We start from the raw sequence: 23,985 nt of genomic DNA on the forward strand, positions 1-23,985 counted from the left end.
AAACAGGCGTTTGTTACTCTGCGTACAAACGTAGAGGGATTTTGAATTTTCAAGGGAGATCCAGGATAAAAGGCCAGAACTGCACCATGGAGAGAAGAGGAGGGTGAGGAGGGCTCAGGGAGCAACAGGGGCCCCTGCAATAATGTTAGGAGATCACATGTGGGCACCACAGTTAGGGAAACACTTCCCAGGGGATGATGATGACATTTCTAATACAGGGAATTCACATGAGGAAGTGGAGTCATTCCTGGACTGTACCATCCTATCTCTCATTACTGCACATCTTCAGCAAAGGAAGAGGGTTGGTGGGCAGCTGTGGGCCAGAGTGGACTGGGGGCAGGACAGTGGTCTTGGGGACTGGGAGCAACAGGTAGGAAGCAGATGTGTGGTAGACTGACTCGGGAAGGTCTGGCTCAGGGCTCTACAGGTGTGTGGAGTAGGGGGAGGTACTGAACTCCCTGCAGAACTGAATGGGGGTTGGATATTTGGTTGATTAAGGAAATGAGGTTGGAGGACTTTGAGGGTATCTGGATTACATTTAAAGCACAGACCTTACCATGTTATTCCCCCATCAAGTCCTTTAATGCTCCCCACTGCCTGAGGGTGCAATCTGACATCTTCATATGACATATCAGACCTTCTTGAAGGGGCTCAGCTTATTTCTCCAACACTCTCCCTGAATACCATAACTTTTTGTGTACTACCTGTACCAGAGAGCAAAATGCCTCCATTTTCTTAAACACTCAGTTATTCCAAGTCTTGGGTCCTTTGCACATACTTCCTTTTGGCTAGAATACTCTCTGAGACCCCATCTTTCTTCAGCTCTGACATCCCCTCTTCTGGATAGATCTCCATGTATGCCCCTCATCTGTGTCACCAGCAGGTCCTTGAGAGACCTCTATCTTTTGCAGTACTTTTGTATTGACATGTCTGCCTCCCTTGCTGGACTGTGACCCAGCTGTCTGAGCAAACACAGAGCAGGCAATGGCCATTTTTTTCTTTGTGACTGTGGCACCTGGCTGCAGTCCTGGACCCAGAGCAGATACTAGATAAATGAATGAGGGCTGAGGATCGAGCATCTGTTCAGGGGGCACTGTCCAGATCAGGGAATAGGATTCAGCTGGGCATGGATGTGTCACTGGTGCTATGCTCCCTCCAGGTTCTTCTCCATCTGCCTCATGAGCAACCCAGTTGGCACCATGCTGAGACCCTGTTTCCCTACACCTGTAGTATCCTCTGGCCTATTGGACAAGCTGCCCCAGCTGAAAATGAGATAAAGTTAGGCTGTCATGATGTGTCAGTAAAGCCATGCTGGCCCTGAGGTCTCATGGTGTGTGTGTCTGTGTGTGTGTGTGTCTGTGTGTGTGTCTGTGTGAAGATCTCCCGAAATTTATCTTGAGCTCATGTCCTGAGGCTCCCATCTCTGCCTTGGCTCCAGGGTCCCTGTGGCTCTCAACGTCCTGGGTGTGCCTCCCATTTCCTTCGTCAAGATGGGAAGTTTTCAGTGAAGGAGGCTGCATCTCAACTTCTGCATCTTATCACCTCCCAACCCACTATCCAATAGTGAACTAATTGGAAAGGATATGAGATGGACTTCTTTATTGGATCACAATGCAACATAACCTTGTCCTTAAGAAATGTAACACTGTTAGTGAGTAGTAGTCTGCCCTGCAAAGTCAGTGCCAAATCCTGGTGGCTGTTGCAGTTAGGAGGCAGAGTCTACCTGGTTATACTAAATTCCCTACAACAGACAAGTTGTGCTACTTCTCAAGCATTCTTACTTGAATTTCCACCAGAGCTGTAGCACGTGTTTATTTAGTTTTACTGAAAAGAGTTTCTAGCTGAGGGGCTGCTTGGGTGGCTCAGTCGGTTAAGTGTTGGACTCTTGGTTTCAGCTCAGGTCATGATCTCAGGGTCATGAGATCAAGTCCCATGTTGGGCTCCCCACTCAGTATGGAGTCTGCTTGGGATTCTCTTCCTTTCCCTCCTCTTCTGTCCCTTCCCCCACTTGTTCTTTCTTTCTCTCTCTCTTTCAAATAAATAAATAAATAAATAAATAAATAAATAAATAAATTCTTTTAAAAAAAGAGCTTCTAGCTGAGGGCTGAGCAGCAGAGTGGGGTGGGGGATGAAATTCAGCCCATTGACTGAGAACAAAATTCTGCACTCCTGGGACTATATCTTTTTGTGGGGGGACACCTTCATCTAACCTGCCTTCACAGCCTGTGCCATGGTAGGGAGTACCTTTGGCATCCAGAGTCTGTACAGCCTTGGGGGGAGCAAGGAGATCTTGTTCAGTGCTGCTCAGGCTGGGGGTTCAGTGTGGGGTTGCTGTGTGGGGCTGGGGGAAGAGGCATGAGCGGTAGCTCTGGAGGAGGTTCCTTTAGCAATGGAGGCAGAACTGGTGGTTTTGGAGGGGGTGGTGCGTGGTCCCTGGTTCTGACAGAGCCCTCTCTCTGGGGACCAGATCTGCCTTGGCAGGCAGCAGCAGCAGAGCTGGGCTTTAGACATTGTGGGTAGGGCGTAGGGCCTAGACTGAGTGAGGGGCTCCAGAGAAAGAAACCTGGACATTTGGGGATTGAGCCATGGGAAGAACACTGGATTGGAGCCCTATCTATTGCTGGATGATCATTTGGGGTTTATCTGTCCTCACTGTGTAACTGGAACAGGTTCCATCTCCTCTTTGATCCTCATTGTCCTTATCTTTACAAAGAGACCTTTGGAGGTCTCTAATCTTTGAGATGTTTCTTAAGTAACACTTCGAGTGGGAGGTGGCTCTATGTTCTTGTAATTTGTTTTTATTTTCCTTTCTACAGCAGGATGTCTGGGGCGTGTCACAACTCTGTGCATCTCTAAGTATCTTACATATTTTTTTCCCTTGAGGTTGGGTTAAATACTGCTACCGAGATTGCATAACTACTTCCCTTAGGATAAAGCAGAATGATTCAAACTTTCACAAAGGGAAAATAGGTCTCTATATAACAAAGGCATTATTGAGTTTTCCACATTACCACCTCTTGGGGCTGGAGGAAAAGAAGAATGCATCTGCTGTTATTCCTTATGTCTGCCTCTGCCACAGCTGAGTTCACTCCTCACCACCTGCTGTGGCCACCTACCCTATAATACTCCTGTGTGCCTCTCACTCCCCACCCCTCAGCCCCAAGCACCTCCACCTTCTCCATCCATCCATGTACCTAGAGCAGGAAACAAACATTCCCATTACCCCAGATGTCCCCAGCCTGGTCTCTCTTCCAGCTATCCCTCCCACCCCGTCCCCACCCCTGAAAGGGCTAATCTGATTTCTCACAGCATAGGTTAGTTTTAAATGTTTTCGTATTTTATAAGCATTTATCAGTAGAATCATACAGTTTGTGTCTGGACTCTTGCCTAACACAATATAGCAAGATTCCTCCAAAACCAGCTATGTGGTTGCAGATCATTCCTTCTCATTAGTATGCTGCTATGTGGCTAAACCTGGTTATTTACATGCTCTACTACTGTTGGAGATGGGGTTTGAGTCCAGTTTTCAGATATTATGGACAATCCTGCAATGAATATTCTAGTACATGTCTTGTGGTGAATACATGAATGTACTCAATTGTTTGTGTACATCTTGTAGGGTCCATAGGGTATGTTGGGATTGTTGGGTCCATAGGGTGTGGTATGTTCAGCTATAACAGATACTCCAAACACTTAATATTTCCTTTCTTTGGTAGTTTAGCCTTTTTGGAGGGGGTACTATCATATATATTTGTGATTTTAATTTGCACGTCCCTTAGTGGCTAAGGATGTTGAGATCCTTTCATATATAAACTGGACATTTTGGGTATCTTCTTTCATGCAAGTCTTCTGCTCATTTTTCTATTTTTCTTGCAAATTTACAAGGGTTCTTTATATATTCTGGATATGAGTCCTTTGTCAGATATATGAATATTTTTTCCCACTCTGTGGGTTGCCTTTTCACTCTTTAATGGAGTTTTTTGATAAACAGAGTTACTTAATTTTATAAATTCATCATATTTTTCTTTTGTGTGGTGCTTTTTGTGTCCCATACTCTGCTCTATACTCTAAGGTCATGAAGACCCTCTCTGGGGTCTTCCAAAAGGCTTACTGTTTTACCTTTCATGTTCAGATCTGCTCTTGATTCTTGTGTATTTTTTCCCCCATACTTACATGAAATTGGAGGTTCTATAACATTTAATTATTAAAAGAAGTCTATCTGGTTAATCTTGGTGATAAAAACACAGACGTTTGCTATATTGTTTTCTGTATGATTGAAATATTTTACAATTAAAAATAAAATGAAAAATATTTAAGCATAGATGTTTCCCTGGGTTCCCTCTTTGATCTACTGTTCTTCTCGTGCTACATGGTCTTCCTGAGTGAGTTCGCCTACTTCCATTCTATTCATCTATTTATTTAAATTTCATCAAGCGCCAATTCGGTCCATGTACCATGAGGTTGCTTGCCACAGAGATGAATATAATATGGCTATCCCTTTAACGGACTTACAGTCTGGTATATATGATGATAAAGAATTGCAGTAAAGGTCCTTGGGATAGCTATTGCAAAGGACACCTCAGAGCTCATGTTCTCTTCAACATGAGTGTTCAGTCTTTCCTTCCTCCTCTTCTTGTTCCCTTTTTAAAATCAACTTTATTGAGGGATAATTTGCATAAAATAACAATGCAGCCATTTTCAGAGTACATTTCTTTTTTTTTTTTTTTAAAGATTTTATTTATCCATTCATGAGAGACAGAGAGAGAGATGCAGAGGCAGAGGGAGAAGCAGGCTCCCTTTGGAGCAGGGAGCCTGATGCGGGACTCGATCCCAGGACCCTGGGATCATGACCTGAACCGCAGATGCTTAACCGACTGAGTCACCGAGGCGTCCCTTTCAGAGTACATTTCAATGAGTTTTGACAAAAGTATATCCCCATGTAAGTACAACCACAATTAAAATATAGGACATCTTCCAAAATTTTCTCCCACGCCCCTTTGCTGTCAATCACCTGCCAGCCCTCAGGCCCAGGCTGAGGCTTGCTTCCTGTCACTATGGGTTAGTTTTGCCTCTTCTAGAATTTCACATAAATGAAATCATACAGAATACATTCTTTCTGTGTCTGGCTTCTTCCCCTCATCGTGATGTTTTTGAGGTCCTTCAGATACATGTATGCCCCAGGCTGTGGTTTGCCTTTTCTTGCCTTTTCTTGGCGATGTGTTTCGAAGCTCCCTGCCCCCTTTCCAGCACTCTGATGGTGCCTCACACTCTACAGCTTGTGCACCTGCATCTAAGGGCTGGCTGCTCTGCCTGGCCTCTTGGACTAGATAGAAATCTCTATCTAGTGGCTCTCTCTTATTGCTTCCCCAGCCTTTCATAAAGATGTGGAAGTTTTCCTCCTTTAATATGGTTGCTTATGTTATAGGAATTAGTACATCAGAATTAAAGCAAACTGGAGCTTTAAAAAAATACCAGTGCCTGGGCCACATTATCTAAGATTCTGATTCAGGAGGTCAGGAGTGACGCTTGAGGACCTGGATTCTTAAAAGCTGCCCAGAAGTCCTGATGAGCAGTCAGCACTGAGGGCCACTACCGATAGGGTGAAGTCTCGATTCTGCAGCGTGGCACAGAGAGACCACCGTAATCAGTTTCAGCCTACAACTTCAGCTCCTTCTGCATCACCTGTCCTCCTCTTCTATGCTCCCTAGTCTGCACGCATGTGTGATCTCTCACCAACACTCCCCCTCACCTGTATATCAAATGTTTTCCTCTCTAGCAGGGATGTCTTTCTCTTATTGTCCATCCACTGGGCCCACTCCTACTCATCCCTCAATACCCCATTCAAAATTACCTCCTCTGTGTGGCCTTCCATAGCCTTTCTTTCCCTTATGCGCATAGTACTGCTGTCAAAAACACTGACCCCAATGTGATATAAGGAGTTGTTTATATGACTGACTCCTTCAATACAGCTGTGAGCTTCTCCAGATCATGGGCCCTGTCTTGTGCAGCATCATGTTCCCATTGGGTAGCCTGGTGCCTGACACAAGTAGGTGCTTAACAAACGATTGCTGAGTGAATGAGTGGATGTTTGGAGAGATGACTGAAGGGATGGTGGTCCTTGATGTATCTCTTGGAGGGGATGAAGTCCTAGGGGAAACAAGGGCTGGATACTCCTGCCTGGGTTCTCTGAGCATTGTGCCTGATCCTCACTCTCAGCTTTGGTTTCCAAGTCTCTTGGGAGAAAGCAGAGTCAAAGGGTAGGTTGGGACAGCATTTGCCTTCTGCCTCTATCAGTCTTCAATCCTAGTTCATGCTTAATGCTCTTGTCGTTCTCATTCAGGGTTACAGGTTGTTTGAGTCTGTGAGTGTGAGTCACGAGAGGGTGTGTGTCTGTGTGTGGCATGTTTGCCCATATGCCTGTCAGTTCAGATAAATGAAAGGATTTTAAAAAGTTGAAGATATTCTATAAATGTCAGACGCTATTAAGTGTCGGCACTTATGCTTATGAGGCTGTGGCTTGGCATTTTTTGGAAACAAGAACTTCTCAAGTTGTACAAGGCTGGCCGGCCACTGAGGGTATAGGGACTGTCCCAGGTATGGGGACTGCCCTCCATGTGGAGGAAAGACATTCTCACTTGACATTGGGCCTGGTAGGGACAACGGTGTCCCCGGAGCTGTTACGAGAGCTCAAGGGTCTAGGCTAATGATACAAGACATCGATGTGGGGCTGGGCTGCTTGCTTGTTCCTAAATTATGGGTCAGTTTAGGTGTAAAGAAAAGGGGAAGGGGGTTTTAAGTCAGAGGACCCTTCATGGTCCCTAGGACAGAGGAGGAACCAGTCAGAAGAGGTCAGCACAGTGCCCAGCACAGAAAGGTGCTCAGGAAGGGGTGGCTGGGGAGCAGGTGAAGGGGAGGGCAGAAGCCTCACCCTAGGGCTTTGTTTAGAGACTGGGCTACTGGCTGTGAACCGCTCAGTGTCATTCTAAAAAATGCCAAGCCACAGCCTCATAAGCATAAGTGCCAACACTTAATAGCGTCTGACATTTATAGAATATCTTCAATGCACATGGCTCTGGCCTGTGGCCTTTGGCCTGTGGCCCATTGGCTTGCAAAATTGGGACTGTGAGCCTGACTAGGAAAAAGTGAGATGGGGCAGCAGAAACTGTCCCCTCTGCTGGGGAACTAACACAAAGTGCCCTTGCTGGGGACCATGCTTAGACAAGAGTAGGGTCCTGTTTGTGCCTTTTCTCCCTGTTCTGTACTCTGTTTTCATCTGCCATTTCCCGAACTTGATCAAATCCGAGTCCATTGTTCAGAGTCAGGGCTTATTCCATGAGCTGAGCTCTGGGTGGGAACACAGAGTTCCCTGGGGGGCCCACACAGGGAGCCTTTTCCCGAGGCCTGAGTCTTGCATGGCTGTTCCCCAAACATGGGTTCCAGATTGGGACAGAACTGGATCGGAGGCCACTTCCTGTCTGTGGGCCCTTGGACAAGCGATTTAACTTCTGAGTCCCAGTTTTCCTCTTCTGTGAAATGGAGCTCCGTGCCCTTCCCTATAGGGTTTCCGGGCGGGTGGAAGGGAAGCGGTCTGTAAATGTCAATCACTGAGCCCGGCACTTGGCCAGCATGCCGCCGCTTGCTTTTCTGCCACTATTACCATCCCTCAGTTAACACAGCACATCTGTCCTTCTGTTTATAAAACCCTTTATTGCACTGACCTCAACTCCCAACTTGCAGCCGCTCTGCTCCATGGGCAGAGCAGGGGTTTCTCAGCTCCATTCTGATTGGCTACATGGTGGCCCAGAGGGATCTGGAGCCTAGGAGAAGGGCTTCCTGTTTCTGTCCAAACTGCTTTTTTAAAAAAGATTTTATTTATTTATTTGAGAGAGAGACAGAGATAGCGAGAGAGAGCACGAGTGGGGAGAAGAGGGAGAAGCAGACTCCTTGCTGAGCAGGGAGCCCCATGTGGGGCTCGATCCCAGGACCCTGGGATCATGACCTGAGCCGAAGGCAGACGCTTAACCAACTGAGCCACCCAGGCAACCGCAGGCCGCTTTCCATGGCACAGCTCTGATGGTCTCCTGGGGTGGCAGGGTCTGGGCACTTTGAGGAGGCCACCCACCCATCAGGGGCCCTGTCCCTCAGGGCTGCAGCTGCTGAGTTATAGATTCAGTGAAGCTGGTCCCTCAGTGAGACTTGGATCAGAGCTCACCTGGTATGGGACAACAGTTCCTTACGGAGCTGCGTTCTCTCTGATCGCAGACCACAGGACACCAGAGCTCAGTTCCTCACCCCCCGACCCAGTGCCCCCCATCCTGACACAGCCCTACATGCTTCTCCCTCCTCAACTCCTTCCCAGCCTCACTTACCCCCTGCTGTCCCTGGCCCACGTCATCCGCCATCAGCTGCCATCAGATGTGTTACTAAGCTGCTCCTTAACCCTGAGCACCTGCATCTGACTGCCCTGTTTCCCCAGAGAAGCCGGGAATCCCTGCAGTCAGGAGCAATTTTTCCTCTGCCTCCCTAATTCCCCCAAGGATGGCCCAGCTTCCCCAGAGCAGAGGGCGCCTTGGTCATGGTACCAGCCTGGGAGGCATAGCCATGGCCATGGAGAGGAGGGGCTGCAGGGCCCCATGTCTCTCCGGAAGCCCCTGTGCCCTCCCATCTGGGAAGGCCCAACTGGGCTGATTTTGTCAGCAGCACGCTCTGTTCCTCTCCCTAAGAGGCAGCCGAGAAGAGCGGCTGGGCTTTATAGTCTGGGGGTGTGGGGGATTAGCAGCGGGCTTTGCCAGGAAGAAGGGATTTGGGATGGGCCCTCATTAGAGCCTCAAACTTCCACCCCAATTTCTTTGGGATTTGTTCTTGATGTTTAAAATGCAAACTGACTTCGCAGCATATTCAAACTGGGCCAGGTCATTGGCAACCATCAAGGGGTGGAAATCACTGAATTGTTCTGCCGTGTTTCCCTTAATGGCAAGGATTGGAGAAAATGGTAAGCAGGGGCAGGAAGACAGTGTGCGACACTTCCTCATTTGCTCCTGGGTCTCTTTTGAGGAAGGCATGGGCCACATTGGAAAAACACCGTTTGGGAGTCAGGACCAGCCTCACAGGCCTGCAAAGACAGTGGCTTTATGCGTTGTTATAATGTCCCCTCCCCACAACCCCTGGTCACCAACCCACCCTCCGTCTGCTTTCCCCAGGCTGACTCTGTCCTCAGCATCACAGATGTCAGCAGGCTGAGGCGGTGGAGGCAATGAGGCTAGGACACTGCGGCTCGTTTCTCCCCTGCCCATACCTCCTTTGAACCCAGGCAGGTCCAACATGAGCCCCCTGCTCGAGTCTGAAGCCCCAATTGTGCAGAGGAGGAAGCTGTGTACAAGGAGAAGGCTCAGGTGGTCGTTGCATCATGACAGCACCTGCGTTGTGAGCTCTCAGTCTGGGCCCCTATTCAGACCCAGTTGCCGTGTCTTGGTTTCTCAGATTAGCGAGATGCTTTGAGCAAGAATCAGGGCCTTGGAGGAATGGGGCGGGCACCTAGGTTTTGAAGGGGGCAAGGCGGGCAGTTCCCATCTCTGACATAAAGGGAAAGAGAGCACGCATGGGGCAGGACACTGTGATGACAGCGTGTGGTTTTGTGAGTATGTATGTACGTATGTGTGCGTTAGTGGGAATGCACGCTATTCGTGTTGTGTTTTGCTTCTCTCTCTGTAGGTAGAAAGTCTGGTGGTCTGAGGACTGAATTCTTAGGGAGGGAGAGCTGGATCAGGCAGAACTTCTACTTGCCCAAACTTTCTTAGCCTGTCTTCCTTGAGGGTCTTTGTGACTTTGCGTGTTTGAAGGGTTTTGGAACTGCTCCAAGGTTTGGCAGGTCACTGGTTTAAACTGGTCCTCCCCCAGTGAGCTTGTAAGGGAGCAGTTTCCTTGCACTCCTGGTGTCAAGTGTAGGTGCCCAGCGGCCAGAAGTGAAGGGGGTGAACGAGGGGAGAAGCTGAGATGGAAGAGAGAGGGTTCTGCAGGGAGCCGGTGTCTGAGCATGGAGGCCAGATGGGATGGGAGAGGGGAGGCTCATTGTAAAGGGGGGCAGCCTCTGTGGAGACTCATTTTCTAGACAGCGTCTCAGGTTTCGCTGCCAGGAGCAGAGTCATCAAGACTGGTCTTTGCTGTTGAAGGGAGGTAGGAGACAGTGTTATAAAAGGGACCTACATTCACACCACACACAATTTAGAGAGAGGTTTTCTCATACATGATCCTCTCGATAACCGGAGGAATAGACATCCTTCGTCTTTAAAAAAAAAAAAAAACTTTAATGGCAATAAGAAAAGGGAAATTGGCAGATTCAATGGATGTTCTGTAAAATTTCTAGATTTTAGGCAGTGTGTCCTAGGAAAAGAATTAGAGATGAGGCCAAGTGAGCTACAGGCTAGTGGGAGAGACTGATGTAGTGTTCCAACAACTTGGAACACTGAGTGCGAAGATATCTGAAACTTTTGTTTCTCATATGGAAGAAAGAGCAATGTAGAGAATTTTAGGACAAAAATCTTCTTCTCGATCGTGATGTGTTGGATGTAACCAGCCCTGTAGTATACATCACGATGATAAATAGATACTTCAGAAAACTCGTGATGGAAGAGAGCCTTCATTTGCAAATAGTCTGAGTCAAGTTCAGCGGCAACTGCCCAAATGGAGAATGGAGGTGATTTTTTAGTTCTCGTTCTTCTTAAATTTTCCTGGGGAGGAACCCAACCTTTCCAGATGGGGAAGGTGGTGTCTCACAGGTGAGCCAAGGAGAGGAGGCCTTGGGAATCCTGCATTCATTTTCCTAACATGAGCCTGGAAGAGGAAAGGCTGGTGGTTTCTCAGGCCTGGACCAGGTGGTCTAGACCCCTCTTCCTGGCTGGATTGGCCTTTGTCCAGCTTTCCCCTCCCTGTGGGCCTCTCTCCCCACCTGCCCCTCCCTCTCATGGGCCTTGGCCATGGTCTATACTTCCTCTCGGTCCACTGCACATGCCTACCCTTCTCAGATTGAACTTTCTCTCTTACCCCACCTCAGCTCTCCTTCCAAAGCCCTCGTGGCTGAGAACTTGTCTCATGTGTGTTTCACACATGGGCTTTCTCCTCCCTGGACGGCAAGAGTCCCAGAGGGAGCTGCTGCCCCTTCCCTGACTTCGACTTCTCCCTCCACCTCCTCAGTCTTTCTCCTCCTGGCTCTTCCCTTCTTCCCTCTCCTCCCCCCCTTCCTCACTGGGGCTCTGCACCCATCCCTGTAATCTTCTGAGGCTGGATGGGCTGGCAGAGTGGCCTTGGGGATGCAGGACAGGCAGAGAAATGCTGACCTGTCAGCACTATAAATCTCTCAGGAATTAGGGGCTCTGTCCAGCCCTGCTGGATGGCCCCTCTCTCAACTTGAGCTTGTTTCAGGTGAGTAACCCTGGGAAAACAAAGCAATCTGGAAATTTGGGGTGATTACCAAGGTGTGTTATGAATTCTGGACTCAGCCTCTTGCTGCCAGGCAAACCAAAGCTGATAATACCTCAATTAGTTGGCTGGCACCACAAGCCAGCCAAGCTCCCTGGCCCTATATAAAGGCCATCCCCAGCCCAGAACTTCAGAAGGTGTCCTAGTTTCCTCTAGCTTTTCCATCCATCCTTCCTTTGGAATATCTTGCTGTCCGCCATGAATTGCCAGGCCAGCCACAGCCAACAATCTTGCAGATCTTCCAGCGGGGGCCGCCGCCAGGGCTTCAGTGCCCACTCAGCTGTAGTGTTGGGCCAGAGCCGGGTCAGCTCCACCAGGTCCTCCTCGACATCCCATTCAGGCAGGGGCGGTGGTGGGTCTGCTGCCTGTGCCATGATGGGAGGAGGTTTTGGCAGCAGGAGTCTCTACAACCTTGGGGGCAACAAGAAGATCTCCATCAGTGTGGCCGGAGGCAGCTTCCAGGTTGGAGAGTTTGGGGGGGCCCGCAGAGGCAGTGGTTTTGGAGGTGGTGGAAGAGGGATGGGTGGGGGCTTTGGTGGAAGGGCTGGGGGTTTTGGTGGAGGAGCTGGTGGCTTTGGAAGAGGAGCTGGGAGTTTTGGTGGAAGAGCTGGTGGCTTTGGTGGCCCTGGTGGCTTTGGTGGGCCTGATGGTCCAGGTGGCTTCTCTGGGGGAATCCAGGAAGTGACTGTCAACCAGAGCCTCCTGCAGCCCCTCAATGTGGAGGTCGACCCCCAGATTGGGCAAGTAAAGACCCATGAGCGGGAGCAGATCAAGACCCTCAACAACAAGTTTGCCTCCTTCATCGATAAGGTGAGCCCATCTTGGGACAGCTGGACAGTGAGGAAACCTGGCTTAACTGGGATGGTCTCTTTTTCTTCTTCTCATTGTGAACCTGAGGAAGAACTTGTGGGTTCATCCTACACCTCACGTCCTCTGTGGCATGTCAGCAAGTGGTGTAACAGCAGATGATGGAAATATTGGATGGAGTTACTGCACCTGTCACATGCCCCATCACTGTGGTTTGTCAGAGGCACTGCTGGGATTGTTTGTTGCCGTCATGGAGGTCCCCTCACTGTTGCTCTCTGAAACTCAAACACAGAATTCCCTCTCTATGCCAAGGGAGTTGTGAGCTGTTTCCCTTTGAAAGAGAGGCTGACTCTGCCCAAGCTCGATTTGTCTGAGAGAGGAGTTCATCTGCCATCAGCCTATGAAGAGGGATGAAGAGAGGTTTTGGGAGGTGGGATGGGTAGGGATGAGGGGTACCTCCTCCTCGGTGGTTCTCACAGGAAGACTTCAGGGTGAGGAGCTGTGAATGTTGAGGCCATTTGATATTTGTATACACTATGATAATTGTTGTGGTCACCAGAGGGTATTTAGGTTTTTGGTGGCTGCTGAGTGTTTCAACCATACTGTTGAGTATTATGCGATCCTGGCACAATATCAGGCCTTAAAGAGAGGATTCATAGGGACTCTTTGGGGTCCCCTCACCCTACATCAGTGTCCTAGGCAAAGCCAAAGGAGGAAAAGTGTCTTAACATTGAAATACCAGACCTTTGTAGAGGTGAAACTCTTCAAAGTCAAGTGACCTGCTTGTTCCCAGCAGACACCTGGTGTCCCATTAGGGGACACCCTGTATTCACAGAAAGGTGGAAGGTGATGTGACATGCTGGTTCCCCAGTGCTGGGCCCAGGAGCAGCTCTCATCACCCTTCAGGGCGGATTCCTAGGTCTTGGAGCCCTGAGTGTCCAGCATAGGGCCTGGCATGAGCTTGGTGCTTGGCAAATGTTTGTTGAATGGCCAATTGATTGGTATTTATTGCATGTGTTTATGCAGTTGGCCTTGAACTTGTGTGCAGAAATGTTTTGCAGCAAATGAAAGTTTGAGACATCTTTAGCTAATGGTGCAGTTTAAATGCAGCTGAGCCCTACATTTAACCAGGCTTGGCAGAGAGAGCTGACTCTAGGTGATTCTGGGCCCTGTTTCCCGTGACAAGGGCGGCCTGAAAGCCATTTCCCTATGGCTTTTGCTCTTTCCCACCTTCGAGCAATGTACCCACCTGTACTGCAAACCTCCTCCTGGGGTCTATGTCTGCTCTAGGATGTTGGACTCTCCTGCTATTTGTTGAATACTAAATGATTGAGGAATGAATGATGGAGGAATAAATGAATGAATGAATGAATGAATGATATAGCAGGAAGATCATCAAGTGTAAGTATCGGGAAACCTCAGTCCTGTTTTGTTACTGACTTGTGTGACTGTTGTCATCTCTGGGCTTTAGTTTCCTTATACCTGCACAGTCGGACTCTCCCTCTCCCACGTCATACCAACACTGCTGTCCACACGGGGTTAGCACTCAACTATCACAGCATTCAAAATGCAGCCCTGCAGGAGAGACGAGGAGACCCCCGGGACTTTGTTTGGGGATGTCATGAGCCCGCCATGACTGGAGCTGGCCCCAGACATTTCCTTGATGCTCTTCTCATTGGGCGGCAGGTGCACTTCCTGGAGCAGCAGAACAAGGTCCTGGAGACCAAGTGGAGCCTCCTGCAGGAGCAGGGCTCCGGTTCTAATACCAACAACCACAACCTTGAGCCTTTTTTTGAGAACTACATCAGCAGCCTCAAGGCCTTCCTGGATGGGCTGCACCTGGAGAAGGACAAGCTGCAGGGTGAGCTGAGGGGCATGGAGGAGACTGTGGAAGACTTGAAGAAGAGGTGCGTGCTGCCCTTGTCCCAGGGTACGGCAGTGGGGGGTGGGGCTGGACGGCGGGAGAGGGGGAGGGGCGGATGGCAGGAGGCCTGGGCTCCGGCTTAGCTCTGTTCCAGCAGGCCGCAAGTTTACAGGAATTTACCCCATCCTCTCTGACTCTCGATATCCCAGTCTTTAAAAGAGAGGCTCATGGCTTGCTTGAGAAAGATATCCTTTTGAGAATTTAATGAAAGGGTACATACATATAATTTAAGGAGTTCCAAGACACCCTGAAGCTCATTAATGAACCTAACAGACTCAGAAAACATCCTATGTCCTCCCTGGGCTCGACAGTCTTCAGGTTCCACTCCAAATAGGAATTTTATTTCCCCTGTCAATAAGCCTCTCAGTGAGTAGCAACTTGCTGTGCCTTTGTCAAGCCCCATTCTGCCACTTATGAGCTCTGGGATCTTGAGCAAGAGCCTCAGCTTCTCTGTGCCACAGTCTCCTCACTGTAAAATGGGGATGGGGTAGTATTGACCCTATTTGCTGTAATGAGGATTGAATGAGTTAATACAAGCATAATTCATGAAGCAGGATCTGGCACATTCTTAACGACCCATTCTTGGTTTTCATTAACTCAGGAAGTATCTACTGGGAGCCCACGGGGCTACCATACTTGCTATACACAGAGTTTGCACCACACACCTCCCCCTGAAAGCTCCTGGCAGCTCAGTCATCTCCCTCTGCTCATATAACAGCTCATAGAACAAAAAAATCCCAAGTTCTCCAGGAAGCCTTCTGGGATTAATCAAAATAGGACCCTGCTAGGAAGAGGCTTCTACTCCTGTGTCCGGTAATTGCCATCATTGTTACTAAGTGGTACCTGGCACATAGTAGATGCTCAGTAAAGTCTGTTGGATAAACTCTCACCTGAATCCGGAAAGCTGTGCTTTGCACTGACAAATGTTTTGAGCTAAACCAGCAGAGGCCCTGAGTCTATGTTACTTATGAGGAGTGCTCGGGGGCCAAAGGGACATCCTGGAGAAGGCGGATCAGAAAGGGACTCTTTTCTCAAAGGTACGAAGAGGAGATCAACAAACGTACAGCTGCAGAGAATGACTTTGTAGTCTTGAAGAAGGTGAAGGATCCAACCACCCCCAGCCCCAGCCCAAAGCCTCACAAAGCAGAGTGGTTTAAAGGTTGAGGGGAAGCACGAGTTTAGTCCTGCTAAGCGGAGGGTCTCCTGTACGCCATGTGGATGAGGGCCCGGGCCAGGGAGGGAGCCCACCGAGCAGGGCCTGAAGATTCTATGTGGCATGCTCTAAAGGGCCTACCAGACTTTGGCCATGCCCCTTCTGATGGGCCCGTGGGGCTTATGAATCTGAATAGGCCTTGAGTTTTGATTAGAAAATGGACAAAGAGAAGAAATAGGGTTTTGTTTTTTTCAGGAGTACATTCCCAGGAGCTAGTTTGCAAATTTAGATTCTCCCTCAGGCCCTCCTCACAAACCCTCCTCACCAGGGACCTGGTGTAGTGGCCCCAGCCCTGCTCACCTCTCAGCCCTTAGCCTCTTTTGCTCCTCTCTGTCGGGTATTCGCCAGGCCAGCCTGCCAGACAGCGGTCTAGTCCTGTTAGGACATGTCTGCCTGGGCCTCATTTCCCCTGAGTGGAAGCCCCCGGGGGGGCAGGCTCTGGTGGCCCCTTCCTCAGGGCCCAGGACTGGGCCAGTCTACAGGTTGGAGGGGACAGTGACTGAACTGTCCCTCAGGATGTCGATGCTTCCTACATGACCAAAGTGGAACTGGAGGCTAAGGTGGAGAGTGTGACAGATGAGATCAACTTCCTGAAGGCCCTCTACGATGCCGTAAGTCTGCTCCTCACCTGCAAGCCCCTGGCCCGCCTACTTTCCACCTCCTGGAGAAGGCAGAGCTCACCAGACCTTTACCAGGAGGCACTTGAATCACACGTGTGCTTCTGACAAAAGTGGTACCTTCCCACCCAGCCCTCAGTCAGACCTGACCCCTCCTGAGCTGGCGGCTCTCGGTCTTCTGGGGAGCCCTGGTGTTGGATCTGCTCAGGAATGGGCACATCTGCCTGGCTTTGCAGGAGCTGTCCCAGATGCAGTCACACACCAGTGACACATCTGTGGTCCTGTCCATGGACAACAACCGCTGCCGGACCTGGACAGCATCATCGCTGAGGTCCGCGCTCAGTACGAGGTGATTGCCCAGAAGGGCAAGGCCAAGGCCAAGGCTCTGTACCAGACCAAGGTGGGTAACACCATCATGTAACTCTGGGGACTCTGGCTCCCCCATCAAGCTACCTGGGCAGCCCTTGCCTCTGAGTCATTCTCTTCTATACCTCCAGTATGGCAGTTCCCTCCCTGCCCTGCTGGTCTGGTCTCACCCACAGGCAACTCCCTTCCTTTTTTTTTTTAATTTTAATTTTATTTATTTATTTTTTAAAAAGATTTTGTTTTATTTATTTGAGACAGAGAGAGAGAGAGAGAGAGAGCACAAGAGGGGGTAGGGTGAGAGGGAGAAACAGACTCCCTGCCGAGCAGGGAGCCCGATACGGGACTCGATCCCAGGACTCCGGGATCATGACCTGAGCCGAAGGCAGTCACTTAACCAACTGAGCCACCCAGGCGCCCCCCCGCCTTTTTTTTTTTTAAAGATTTTATTTATTTATGTGAGAGAGAGAGAGATAGGGAGCACAAGCAGGGGGAGTGGCAGGCAGAGGGAGAAGCAGGCTCCCTGCTGATCAAGGACCCCCATGAGGGACTCAATCTCAGGACTCCGGCATCATGACTTGAGCTGAAGGCAGACGCTTAACCGACTGAGCCACCCAGGCATCCCTGCCTCTCCCTTCCTAACCAGACAGCTCTGACTTTGCTGTAACTTGGCGCTTCTCAACAGGAGGGAGGTAGGATTTTCTCCCAGGAGACATATGGCAAAATCTGCAGATAGTTTTGGTTGTCACGCCTGGGGTGGGGATGGGGGTGCTAGTGGAGTCTAGTGGGTAGAGGCCAGGGATGCTGCTAAACATCCCATAATGCATGACCCCACCCCTCAACAAAAAATTATCCTGCCCAAAATGTCAGTAGTGCCAAGGTCGAGAAATTCTTAATCCCTCTGGCTACATTCCCTTTATTGCTGGAGATACTTCCATTTCTCCTCCACCAATCCGGACCTTATATTGTTTGCTCTGATTCGATCACACTGAGGGGCTAAAGCCAGTGTCTGGAAAGAAGTGGGGGGAAAAAGAGGGAGATTGAGCAGAGGGACCCCAGACACAACTTCTGTCCTCCTCCTCCCATCCCAAATCTGAATGGGGCATAAGCTGGCCCATATACTGCTGACTCTTCTGGATTTTCTGCTCAAGGAGGGACAGCCTGCTGGTTAAGAAGATGGTTCCAGCGTCTGAAATGTTTGCATTCAAGTTCCAGCACTTTCACTCGATAGCTGGATGAGTTTGGTCATGGGAATTAAGCAATCTGTGTCTCAGTTTTCCCATTCATAAAATGGAGATAATCATACCTTTCTCATCAGGTAGTTGTGAAGTACAATGAGATAAAGCACAGAGCCAGGTGCAAAGTCTCTGCTCCACAAACACAGCTATTGCGCTAGAAAACAGGTCCCCGGAGGCAGGGAGAGAGCACCTTGCACAAGTCACATGTCTGTGTTTTGGTTTTCCTGCTTGTGGCATGAAGGGTTGGGTTAGGGGATCTGTAAGGACCCTGCTGGCTTTCTGAAAGGGTGACTCTTTCCTGGAAACAGTTGGGGGAGCTGCAGACCACGGCCAGCAGACACGGGGATGACCTGAAGAACACCAGGAATGAGATATCAGAGCTCAACAGGATGATCCAGAAGCTGCAGGCCGAGATCGAGAGTGTCAAGAAGCAGGTGGGAAGAGAAGGAAGAGCATGTGTCTGAGACTGTGGGCTTATGCTTGCACCATAACACTCAGGGCTCAGCACTTACTCCTGTGAAATCCTGTCGTAGACTCACGCGTGCTAAGATTGACCAGGTGCAGTTCTGGGCTGGGTGCTGAATAAAGGTCTTGTCCCCATGGAGTCTGGTGGCTGATGTGGGTCAGCGATACTGAATACTGGCAAGACTGGGGAGGTTGGGGAAAGAAGCTGATTGTGTGAAGACCGAATTGGGAGAGTAGCCTAGGGAGAGAGGCCACATCTAGGTGCGCTGGGGCAGAGAGAAAGTTTCTCTGATAATTCGGGAAGACTTCTTGGAGGAGGGAGGTCTTCAGAAGATGCTCAATCTCTTACCATGAAAGGCGAGAAAGGTAAAGGAAGAGTCTGACTCCTCATGGGCTGGGCTAGGTCCTTGAGGCCAGGTGTCGATAATCCCCCTCCTTGATGTGCTAGGGCTTAGATGGAGGCCCAGGCTTTAACCTCTGTGGGCCGTGGCTTCCTCATTTGCCCTACACGAGGGGACCCATATGCAGGTACCAAGCACACAGTGCAGGCCCTCAGTATATGAATCTAAATTGGACTCCTGGCACCCCATACCCAGAATGCCAACCTGCAGATGGCCATTGCTGATGCAGAGCAGCACGGGGAGCTGGCCCTCAAGGATGCTAATGCCAAGCTTCAGGACCTCAAGGCCGCCCTGCAGAAGGCCAAGGAGGGCCTGGCCCGGCTGCTGCGTGAGTACCAGGAGCTGATGAATGTCAGGCTGGCCCTGGACATCGAGATCGCGACCTACCGGACCCTCCTGGAGGGCGAGGAGTGCAGGTTAGTGAGAGTCCCTCTGGTTCCCGAGAGGCCCAGTGGCCTGGTGGCTTTGTGGCCTGAGCCTGCTGCTGGGTACCGCGTGCGTGCATGTGCTCTCCACTGGAGGTGGTGGTAAGCCCTCCACCGGCCCAGCCTCCTCCTTTTCAGGGCTGCAAGATGCTGCCAGACCTCCAGGAGAGCTGTGTTCCTAGGCAATAGACACCCCAGAGCCTTATCTTGGACAGGCTTCCTCGCCCTTCTTGTCTGATGTTTTAGCTGTAAAACACGTGTCTGCAAACAGCGGTCATAGGCAGAAGATTATTTCTAGGCCATTTCTTTATTATGGCCTTAATTGTAGGTTTCTGTAGAGTAGGTTCCTGGAGCCTGGCCCTTGGGTACAAGACCCTGGCCCATGTGGATTCAAATAATATTTACCGAATAAAGAGGAGCCTGAGGAGTCGGAAGAGGGTGGGTAGGCCAGGGAGTGCTCCTTGGCTGTTACTCTGTGGAGTGTTTGTGGAAAGGGCAAGAACTGAAGTCCAACCTGACGCAGTAGAAAAAAGGAATGCATGCCATGATTTTTTGAGCACCTATCATCCTATTTCTTGTTGTCAGCATCAATTGCTGTTGCCCTAGGCAACGTGGGTCTGGGGAAGGGAGGAGCTGCACAGGTCACTGACACTGGGGTCTGGTCCTCCCACAGGATGTCTGGAGAGTGCCAGAGTTCCGTGAGCATCGGTGAGGACGCAGGGCTTTCTCTGGGAAGGGGTTGGAGGGCTGGGAATCATGTTTCTCAAATCGCGGGCCAGCGCTGGTGAGAGATCATCCTAGCTGCAGGCTGGGAAGAGCTCTTGGGTGGTGGCCAGGGTAACCCCGCGGCTGAGTTCCCAGAGGGGCCACCCTCCTCTCCCTGCTGGCCGCTGGCCCTGCCACCCTGCGCGAAGTCTCAGTGGGCGGGACCCTGGGAAAGACCTGAGGGGAGCGGGTGTGGCCCCGGGGCCGGAGGACGCCCCACAGGCTCCCTGACCCCAAATGCTCTTTGCAGAGATGGTGCACAACAGCGGCGGCGGGGAGCCCCAGGAGCTGGGGCCCTGGGAGGCGGCGCGCTGGGAGGCGGAGCTGGGGCCCGCGGGGGGCCTGGGCTCGGTGGTGCGCGGGGGCTTCTCTGGTTCTGGGGGCTCCTGCGCCGTCAGCGGGGGCGGCAGCAACAGCTCAGGCCGCATCTTGCAAAGCTCCTCCCAGAGCCAGCGGTCCCACCACAAATTCTGAACGGGGCACGCCAGGTGTCCCCGGACCCCTTCACCTGCCCGCACACCCCAGCTCTGTGCATGCTATTCCACACCCCCGTGGGGCCCTTTCCCAGCGCATCTTCTGACCTGTGCCCCGGAGCCCCACCTTTCCAGACGACTGGAGTCGTGGCCCCAAATTTGCTGGGAAGGTTGATTGGGTTGAGCAACCGTCTAGCCCCACAGAGTCAGGCTAAGGGGCAGGGCCCAGGAGCTAGGCCGGTTCATCGCCTCTGCCCCACAGGTGCCCGCACTGCAGCCCCACATCCCACTGCCTTATGGGAAAGCCCCAACCAGCCCCTGCATGCACCTCTTTCCCCAGCTTGTAGCCAGCCCCCCCTCCCCTGGTCCTCACCTCCTGCTGGTGCTTTGATTTCCCATTAGTGGTACTTGTCCCTTTTTGACTCCGAGAACTCTCTGTTCTGTATCTTCAATAAACTGCATTGTGTTTCAGACATGGTGGTAGAATTTTCATTCTGGATTGCAGGGTCACTGGTTCTAATGTCCATGCCTGTGGGTCATGGCAGTCCCTTTCACACAGAGGGTTCTGGCCTGAGACTGGAGGGAGACTCTAGGGAGGAAGTTCTAGAGTTCTCAGGCAGGACAGACATGATTTTTCAGCCACCAGATACTATGGATGATACAGATCGACTTCCTTAATTGATGAGATTTTGAATTCATAAAAAATATATTACGTTTGAAAAAAGTAGGTTAGATTTCCTTGATTTTCAGTAATTCCAGGTAGGTCTGAAATTGTCCATTAATTGCAGCTAATTGTAATTGAATGAGTTGCTGGTAGACAAATATTTTCAAAAAGCAATGATAAAACTTCGAATGTTTTATAGCAAAAAATTATATACGCTGAGGCTATGTTTTATCATGTTTCATATAATGTGGGGTGAAGGCTTCCAATATGAAGAGTTATGAGAGCTGACAAAGAACTTAGAATAGCCTCATGACCAGTCACCCCCTACCCCTACCCCAGACATAGCACACCATCAAGGCGGATCCAGGGGTACTTGGACAGAACACAGATTCAGTGTAGGGCCAGGGAGCCCCTCTCAAACCAGGGACATGTAGGTTGGGAGAAGCAAAATAAAAGGTCAACAAACATATGAGTACGTGCATGAGTACCTCCCTTATAAATCACGGTCCTCGTTAGCGTAAGAGGACTGACAAAGGATGTCAGAGAAACAGAAAGAGAAGACACACTTTATGGTGATCACAGAAACTCTTAGCTAAGTAAACACACACTTGCAAGAGAGCCAGATGCTCACTGGGCTAGACAAAACACAACATACAACTGCAGCTTTGACAGAGAATGTTCTAGCTCGAGAGTGAAAAGTTTACTTGGAACAACCAGAACAGTCAGAGAGGGAGGGAAGTGTGGGGACCGTCCCATTGCAGCCGGTCCTCACAGAGGCTGTAGCCTCACCTCTCAAAAGCAAACCCCCCGCCATACCCCCGCCCTGGCCATACCCCCGCCCTGGCCGGTGAATGCAGCCTGGAGACAGGTGCCTTTAGCCTCATGGCTTGTTTCAAATGTACAAGAAATTGCCACACTCCTTTAAGTAGGATGATTAAAGAAGAAAGCTTTCCACAGCTTTCATATGATTTACAAAATACCACAGGGCCATGTTTTCTTGCTCATGATGCCATTCTGATTTGTTAAGGGAAGCTGGATGGAAAATACAGTTTGGTTCACAGAAATTTGCATATATTGTGCAGCAATATAATCTTTGTTAAAACTGATGCTTTCTTGTGATTTGCCTGGCACTCTGAGAACAGCTTTTTTTAAATGAATTAACTCATTCAATCTTCACAGAGCTGGGCAGCTCTGTTATTATCTCTACTTTACAAATGAGGAAACTTAGGCACGGAGAGATTAAGTGGTGGAGCCAGGATTCAAGCTCCAGCAGCCAAACTCCAAAGTGTCCTGAAACTGCCTCGCGAAGCAGAAAGTAATACAGCACAGTGGGAAGCTCTCAGGCTTTGGAGGCAGGCCGCCCTGGTGTGATCGGGCTTCCCACTGGCAAGCCGTGTCACTGTGGGCAGGTTGCTTGGCACCTCCTCCCGCGCTAAGTCTCATCAATAAAATGAGGTGGTTCCGGTTGAATGATGTCATCTGTTTAACTCCTGGCACACTGTGAGCTCAGTAAAGTGTCATTACTATTTATGGACAACATTTCAGGAACCCACCTATTCTTTAAAGGAGGGAATGGTGATAAATTAATTCCTTTCGTTTGTGTCTCTCCCATCATGGGCAAGGTGAGATGTGATCTGGGAGTTTCCCACAGGTCTCATATTCCACCCCCCCCCCATTGGATTTGTGGTTCTGGACCCCACTACACCACTAACTAGCCCTGTAGCCTTGAGTCTCTCCCATTTTCCTCTTTGACCCAACATATAGAAGTATCCTCTGCCAGACAACCCCAGTCCCCTACCAGGGCCTCGAAGTTTCTCTTGGAAGTCAATCCCAGTCTACCCTTGTTTTCCTTCGGGCCCACACCTGTGTAGCTGCTCCTTTTGCCTCAGAGACAAGAGAGAGTTGCCAGCTTTATAAATGTGTGTATAAATAGTCATGACTTCAAGCATGTTGGATGGGAGAGCCTAATACGCCTAGAACAATATTATCTCTGGACCTTGGCCATGAGAATGTGCAGGGCTGCTCTCAGACCTTGGGAGGGCTTGTGGCCCCAGGGCACTTGTTAGGTTTTAGGAGAAAGAGAGACGCTGCCCCATAGTTTCCAGGTGGGTCCTGAGATACTAGTCAAAAGGATATCAGAGGTGGGGGGTCCTGGCTGGTTTGGAGCCCGAAGAGAAGCTTGAAGGCTTAATTGGTGCTACAAACACCCGCCATAACCCAGAAATCAGGAGAAGGATTCCCCGGGGGTGTTCCTGTGTGCCCAGCACGAGCTTCTGACCCCTGCAGGCAGGACCTGTTAGAGGTTGGAGGTGGGGCTCCCCCATGTCCATCTCCCCCAGCCTACAGGAGCACAGACGCTGTGGGAATTCTTCAAAGGCCCATGTTCTTTTTGGATTGGGAGGGACGGTACCCAAGCTCTAGTTCTCTGCACCACCAATTTTCCCTGTAACTTTGACTAAGTCCTTGCACTCTTTGTAGCTATTTCCTTCTTGTAAAATGAAGGCTCTGGGCTGGTGGTCTCTGTCACCCGTCCAGGTCTGACATTCTTCTGTAGGGAGAATGGTGGTCTCAGGGTGTGGAGGCCAAGGCCAGGAGCTTTGATTCAGTCCCAGGACACTGCTCTCCCTGATCCCTGTCACATCATTGCCTTCCTCTGCTGCCCAGGGTCCAAAAACTCCCATTTGAAAGAGATTAAAGGCTTCCATAACTACACCAGGCCTGCAGCTGTCCCCTCCTTCCTGGGCGGGCTGGTGACTGAAATTCTTCCACCCTCCCTTTCTTTGTCCCCACACCCCGTCACACGTGTGTGCTGCTTGGTGATAGCCACTTGCAGACCTGGGAGATGCAGGCTGAGATGAAGAGCAGATCTGCAGGGCTGCCCCTGCCAGTCACACCAGCAACTCCTCTTGAACTCTGCCTCCCACTGCTGCCCGAGACTGTGATCCAGTGGCTGATAAGTGCCCTGGGCCTCACCCTCTTGGCAGCCCTGGGTTTCAGTACCTGGGAGACCAGCAGGGCAAGTTGGAGCCTTCCACTGACTTGCCCCTTTCCTCTAAGGAGAGTGCTGGTGGCAGGTGGGCAGAGTGTGGAGGGGAGGAAGGGGGCACCTCTTTCACCAGAGACCCCACCACGTCTTCTACAATACATGTGGGTTC

At 50.4% G+C, this 23,985-nt stretch overlaps 1 protein-coding gene across 1 annotated transcript; it reads left to right on the forward strand.

The window, feature by feature from the left end:
* The first annotated feature begins 11,673 nt into the window (after positions 1-11,673).
* Positions 11,674-20,167, forward strand: LOC116642609 (keratin, type II cytoskeletal 3-like). Its single transcript, XM_032421089.1, is given in 10 exon segments — positions 11,674-12,285; positions 13,969-14,189; positions 15,244-15,304; positions 15,935-16,030; positions 16,273-16,339; positions 16,342-16,436; positions 17,946-18,071; positions 18,699-18,919; positions 19,602-19,666; positions 19,944-20,167. Coding segments are annotated over 10 exon segments (1,788 nt in total).
* The last annotated feature ends 3,818 nt before the right edge of the window (positions 20,168-23,985 follow it).

The sequence above is a fragment of the Phoca vitulina genome, unplaced genomic scaffold (assembly GCF_004348235.1).
Source record: "Phoca vitulina isolate PV1807 unplaced genomic scaffold, GSC_HSeal_1.0 scaffold23, whole genome shotgun sequence".
NCBI classification, from domain to species: Eukaryota; Metazoa; Chordata; class Mammalia; order Carnivora; family Phocidae; genus Phoca; species Phoca vitulina.